The sequence below is a fragment of the Haliotis rufescens genome, unplaced genomic scaffold (genome assembly GCF_023055435.1).
Source record: "Haliotis rufescens isolate VD_foot unplaced genomic scaffold, xgHalRufe1.0.p SCAF_4, whole genome shotgun sequence".
NCBI classification, from domain to species: Eukaryota; Metazoa; Mollusca; class Gastropoda; order Lepetellida; family Haliotidae; genus Haliotis; species Haliotis rufescens.
Window position 1 is genome coordinate 53,861,330 of NW_025964112.1, and position 6,507 is coordinate 53,867,836.

Here is a 6,507-nt window from a genome sequence, read left to right on the forward strand (position 1 = left end):
ATGGCTGAAGTGACGTGTATGGTGTTACAAGCCTGAAGTGACGTGTATGATGTTACAAGGCTGAAGTGACGTGTATGGTGTTACAAGCCTGAAGTGACGTGTATGGTGTTACATGGCTGAAGTGACGTGTATGGTGTTACAAGGCTGAAGTGACGTGTATGGTGTTACAAGCCTGAAGTGACGTGTATGGTGTTACAAGCCTGAAGTGACGTGTATGGTGTTACATGGCTGAAGTGACGTGTATGGTGTTACAACGCTGAAGTGACGTGTATGGTGTTACAAGCCTGAAGTGACGTGTATGGTGTTACAAAGCTGAAGTGACGTGTATGGTGTTACAAGGCTGAAGTGACGTGTATGGTGTTACAAGCCTGAAGTGACGTGTATGGTGTTACATGCCTGAAGTGACGTGTATGGTGTTACAAGGCTGAAGTGACGTGTATGGTGTTACAAGCCTGAAGTGACGTGTATGGTGTTACAAGGCTGAAGTGACGTGTATGGTGTTACAAGCCTGAAGTGACGTGTATGGTGTTACAAGGCTGAAGTGACGTGTATGGTGTTACAAGGCTGAAGTGACGTGTATGGTGTTACAAGCCTGAAGTGACGTGTATGGTGTTACAAGACTGAAGTGACGTGTATGGTGTTACAAGCCTGAAGTGACGTGTATGGTGTTATATGGCTGAGGTGACGTGTATGGTGTTACATGGCTGAAGTGACGTGTATGGTGTTACAAGCCTGAAGTGACGTGTATGGTGTTACAAGGCTGAAGTGACGTGTATGGTGTTACAAGCCTGAAGTGACGTGTATGATGTTACATGCCTGAAGTGACGTGTATGATGTTACAAGCCTGAAGTGACGTGTATGATGTTACATGCCTGAAGTGACGTGTATGGTGTTACAAGCCTGAAGTGACGTGTATGATGTTACAAGACTGAAGTGACGTGTATGGTGGTACAAACCAAGAAACATAATCAGGATTAATCTTAGATTCGAACTAACAATCATATATTTCTGACAAGCCTCCTGCACGCAACCCAACACAACACATTTCAGCCCTTCAGACGATGCATATTAGAACTGAGATTGCGGAAACAATACAATATATATATATTCCTTTCATTTCTACTGTCGTAGGCGACTTTGCAGTGCTGTTGGCGAGCGGGATGTCGTACAAGCGGGCGCTGTGCTGGAATTTCGTGTCTGCCTTGACGGCGTTTGTTGGACTGTATATCGGTCTGTCTGTCTCCACAGACCCGCTGGTCCGACGGTGGATATTCGCCGTCACTGCTGGGATGTTCGTCTACATCTCCCTGGTCGACCTGGTCAGTTACAACAGATATTATTCTGTGTTATTGTGGTCAGCAAATGACAGACTGAGTTGGGTTTGCAAAATGTTTCACGGCGTGTCACCTGATTGTGGGGGGACGCTCGTAGTGATGTAGGTCTCCGGCATTTACCCCTTTAGTCAAACCCACAATCGGGAGTATGAGGCTGACAAAGCATTATAAACGTGGTGTTTGTGGATTCAAACTGACCAGCGGATCATGGCCAAGGGACGCAACTCTGCAACGCGAGAGGCATCGCCTGAGCCAATCTTATACCCGTTAAATGTCCCATAAGCCCCACAGATAATAAAAGAATAAAGCAGTGTTTCATTTTGAAACATGTCTTCAAAAAAACCATAAACTAACTCAGATATTTGTTATCGTATGCACCATCACATCACCATTGTCTGAGGGACAAATTCAAAAGTTTGATGTCGATAAACAATCTTATGCAAATTCCCTGCGAATTTCCATCCGACAAAGTCAACTTAACGGATTTCTCAGTGTCTTATACTGTAACTAAACTCAGCAAAAAGTCTGATGCTGTTTGTACCCCAAGATCGTCATCGCTGTCAGGGAGAGTTGGGAGAAAAAAAACAAGATAACTCGGCCCACAAGCTCTTAGCATCACTGGTATGTAAAGCGTAACGCAACAGGATTCGCCAGGCATATACTGTTAGGAGTTGTCATTCAATACATCCTGTCTTTCCACGAGATTTATTTTATTTTATTTTATTTTAATTTAATTTTATCTTATTTATAGGAGGGGAGGGGTGTGTGTTAAACGCACGCTCGACGCGGTAGTTCCTCAAAAACACTGTTCTTCTTCACGACATAAACGTTACTATACCATCCAACCCTATACTGTGGCACTTGTGAATAGGACTTCAATATTCTTTCAGTTACCGTCTTTTATTAACAATGTGTCGAGAAACCGGAAGTTGGTGTTTGTGATGCACAACGTTGGGATGTTGACTGGTTTCCTCTTCATGCTGCTCATCGCCTTGTATGAGGATAAGATCAGCATCTGAGGTGAGGCGGACCATAGTCTCTCACATTCTTTGCACAGAGAGAGAGAGAGAGAGAGAGAGAGAGAGAGAGAGAGAGAGAGAGAGAGAGAGAGAGAGAGAGAGAGAGAGAGAGAGAGAGAGAGAGAGTTTATTTACATTTTTATATAGTGTGCTTGCTAATAGGACTTGTACATTTTATATTTAAATCATGTTTCACACGCATTATGTCATTGTTGTGAGACGTTAAATCGCCTGTTTTTCCCCACCCTCCATCCCCAACCCCACTACAGGGGCATGTCGACGGTCACAAAGTTACATGATGACAACGAAGAAAATATTTTTATTCGGACATTTTTATATAGTTAGGTCAGTGATTATTATTTGATGATAACCATCTTTCGTTGCTCAATAGTGTGTTTAATGGAAAGTGATTGCGAAAAACTAGTGCCAAAATGATTGTTGACGGTCTACAGAGTAGAAATCGTCATTCTATCCCAAGTGGAAACCAAAAAAGGTCAGTCATGTACAGTAAACTACGTTTATTACGAACACGCTTATACCAAACAACGGTTATAACGAACTTAACTTAGTGGTCCCTTTTCGTTATAACCGTAGTTTACTGTAATTTACTTCTGCTGACAATATTTAAGCTGGAACGTATGCAGTGGCTGCTATAACTTTGAGAAGGGTGTATGAGATTTATCTACGCCAAAAAATGTTTATACTTTCGTACTTATTACATTCATACGCAAATAGATTAACAGAGACTCGGTTGATTTTCGAATAAAGAGTCGCGATGAAGCCTGTCCTCACACCACTGTTGAGTGTTCAAGGGTAGGGTAATCCCACTTACAAAGTCAGCGATCTAACCCACTCAGCCACCGAGGCTTCCACAAAAATGAAAGTCTGCCAACTGGTAGTCTACATCACGTACTTTGTGGTACAAGAATCTGTAGTTTACTAAGAAAGTGTTATCCCAAATATAACATTTGTTACAATTGACCACTTTACAGGTTACACACAACCAAATGTTTTCCCATAGACTTCTATAGTAACGTTATATTTTTTTTAAAAATAACTAAGCATTCAACAGCTATTACCTGTACGTGTGTGCACAGTTTGGCCTCAGAGCAGCAATAAAAACATAAAAAATGACTAGCTTAGCCAGCTCCTTTTCCGAGTACAGGAAGCTAAACACACCACCCCCAGTTTCGCACCAAATGTCACCTACTTGAAAATAGCTGTGGTCACATTCAGCATAAGTCATCATGTTAAAAAAGACAGAACTAAATATAGAAAAACATGGTCGGTTATAATAACAGGATGGATGTACATTTGAAAGACATAAAAATCTTACAGAATATCCTCCAATCACAGCCTGCAGATATGTCTCGGTCTGCACTGAACCCTACGAAAACCGCACTGTCCGAACTGTTTCTGATTTGGTGTAGTAGAACCTCTAAATGGCAGTGTGTGTTTATATTTTACGTATGCTTCTTAAGGGGAGGTTATTCATGGCGCGTGATGACAATTTGTCGCGTGAACCTGTTCCCGTATTCTGACAGTATTAACGACAGTGACGGTAACCAAATGTTCAGGAGGGAGTCACTTCCAATTTCACTGTTTCAACAAGTTCCATACATGCATATTTTATTGAGGATGAACGGGGTGAATGTGGCTGTATTCATGAACGTGAACACACAATGTCATTTTAGAAAATGGTCAAATGTAACAAATGTTATATTTGGGATAACACTTTCTAAGTAAACTACAGATTCTTGTACAACAAAGCACCACAAAGTACAGATCAGATTCTAGTACTTTTTTGGGTTGAGTCCCATCCGGGAATCGAACCCACACTGCCAGCGTGAAGAAACCTAATCGCCAGCACACAAAGTCAGCGTTCTAAAACATTCAGCCACCGAGGCTTCTACAAAAATGAAGTCCGACAACAGATAGGCTAGATTACGTTATCCCAAATATAACATTTGTCTTATGATGTATATACGTGTTCGAACATGTGCACTGACAGACTTGTCCTGCGCGTGTGTATAGAAGGTTCGTGTGAAGTAATTCTTGCATAAGCCCTATGTTAAATTTACAGTTACTTGAAATTTTGTATTTGATTTTTTTCCCAAACCTATAATTATATGAATGTCAATACGTACTTTTGTAATCTCACAGTTAAGACTCTGCATGGGCGAGATGTAGGTTCTCCCTTACATGTCAAGATTAACGACGCAGTCCTTTCACATTGCAGGGTTAGGGTGTGGGCGTTTGTGCGAGACCTGGACACAAGACGTGGAGACTTTGCCAGAAGCAATAATACCTCAAGTGGTTCTGCGAGTGATAGTGAAGATGTTATTGTTTCAAACGTTATGTTCTTACCATAGTACCTCTTTTTAAACTGACACGGTTGAATATTCCTCACTTTGTAAGTGGTATAATACTTGGTTACACGTAGAAAATCTTTAGCTCTGGTCCTGAACTGTGATGATGGGATTATCAAATAATTCGGCGTTGCGTTTTTTTACGTAATATGTTGCAGACAGTGCAAGTGCGAGCGTATAATGTCACATACGGCTTATCAACACTTTTTTAACGCCGCACTCGGCAATATCCAAGCTATAGGGCGGCGATCTGTAAATAATCGAGTCTGGACCAGCAAAGTCAAGGAAGACACTATGAACATAATATATCAAAACCTATATGTGATGAGACAGATCTGGTATTTTTACTCGATATATATAAACCTATTTCGCCTCTAATGGTAAAGTCAATGTGTTTTTTTAACTTTCTAAATACCTCTATAATAATCGGTCAAGTTGGGTACGAGATCAATTGCCACAAGCATAAGCCATGTATATTGTCTAGAATAAACAATAAGTTCTAGTTCTAAGATTTACTAATAAAGTCTTGGTGGGCCTTTATGGACGTTCTAGAAAATAATAATATTCCTGCAGTTGGCATTCCTTCACACGATGTCTGGTTACACAATAACATACACGTGGGGAAGGAAACTATGGCCTACAAAATACATCAGATTTATTAATTATTTTATTCTCTCATTTGTACAATGCAGGAAGAAATACATTAAAATTAATTATCTTAACTATCCAAGTCTGATCCAGTCTATTGAGCAATACTGTCGGCAACAGGGCATTCAGATGCTGAAGAAACTTACTTAACCAATTTTACCATTTAATATATTTCATTGGTTAAAAACCAGTAAAGGTTCTCAATAAAATACTTATGGACAAACAAACTACCAAGAATCACCTCTTTCAAACATTGGAATTCTTGCTTAGAAATGATATCTGTCATGAACATTTCAGTGGTTTCAATATCAAATATTACATCATATACTACCTACACTTCAGCAACCCATGCTTACCGTAAAAGGCGACTAACGAGATCGGGTGGTCAGGCTCGCTGACTTGGTTGATGCATGTCATCGTATCCCAATTGCGTAGATTGATGATCGCTTATCGAATTGCATAGTTCTTGATAGTTCATTTTCTCAAATAATATCCTCTCTTTTGATATTGTGCCGTGTGATATTAACGTAGATGTGAGGGTTCTAACAGATGTGTCGAAATGATTTTTTTCAATATAATTACATTAATCAATGCTGATAAACGCATGGTTTTCAATTCTCTAACGGTACTTTTCCTACGCCTAAGAATTAACATTAATAGGGAGGGAGGCAATGACGACGCTTCACTCTGAAGCATTACTTTTACAGCTATTCGCTGCGAGGAGTCGTCAGACGAGGGTCACGCATGCTGCGTTTATGAAAAGTCAGGCCGTCATATATAATGGTCATGAATAAGGAGAGGTCGCGAACTGATCAATAGTAATAGTCCTGTTATCAGAAAACGCAAAAAGGAACCAAGAAAAATATTACACCTTGTATTGTGCGTATCATCTGTCCATTTGAACCTGATAGCGTTATTGAAAACCAACCTCACTGAAAAAGATACTTCCCTGTATCAGCTATGATAGATAATGTTTGTTACTTCATCCGCAAGCATTGCATGGAAGTAAGAGATCTGGTTTTAACTAGATTGGTTGTTAACGCACGTGATGTGTTTATTAACTGCGGTGTGTATATGTAACATGATGTATTGTTTCTTTGTGAGGAGAGTTTATTTATGACATTTATAATAAAATTA

At 40.1% G+C, this 6,507-nt stretch overlaps 1 protein-coding gene across 1 annotated transcript in view; it reads left to right on the forward strand.

The window, feature by feature from the left end:
- The window catches only part of LOC124120212 (zinc transporter ZIP4-like), a 32,183-nt gene extending 25,676 nt beyond the window's left edge, over nucleotides 1–6,507 (forward strand). The window contains exons 13-15 of the mRNA XM_048382628.1: nucleotides 1,132–1,319; nucleotides 2,225–2,354; nucleotides 4,593–6,507. Coding sequence (XP_048238585.1) covers nucleotides 1,132–1,319; nucleotides 2,225–2,353 — 317 coding nt within the window. The 3' untranslated portion in view covers nucleotide 2,354; nucleotides 4,593–6,507. The remainder of the gene's footprint in view (nucleotides 1–1,131; nucleotides 1,320–2,224; nucleotides 2,355–4,592) is intronic.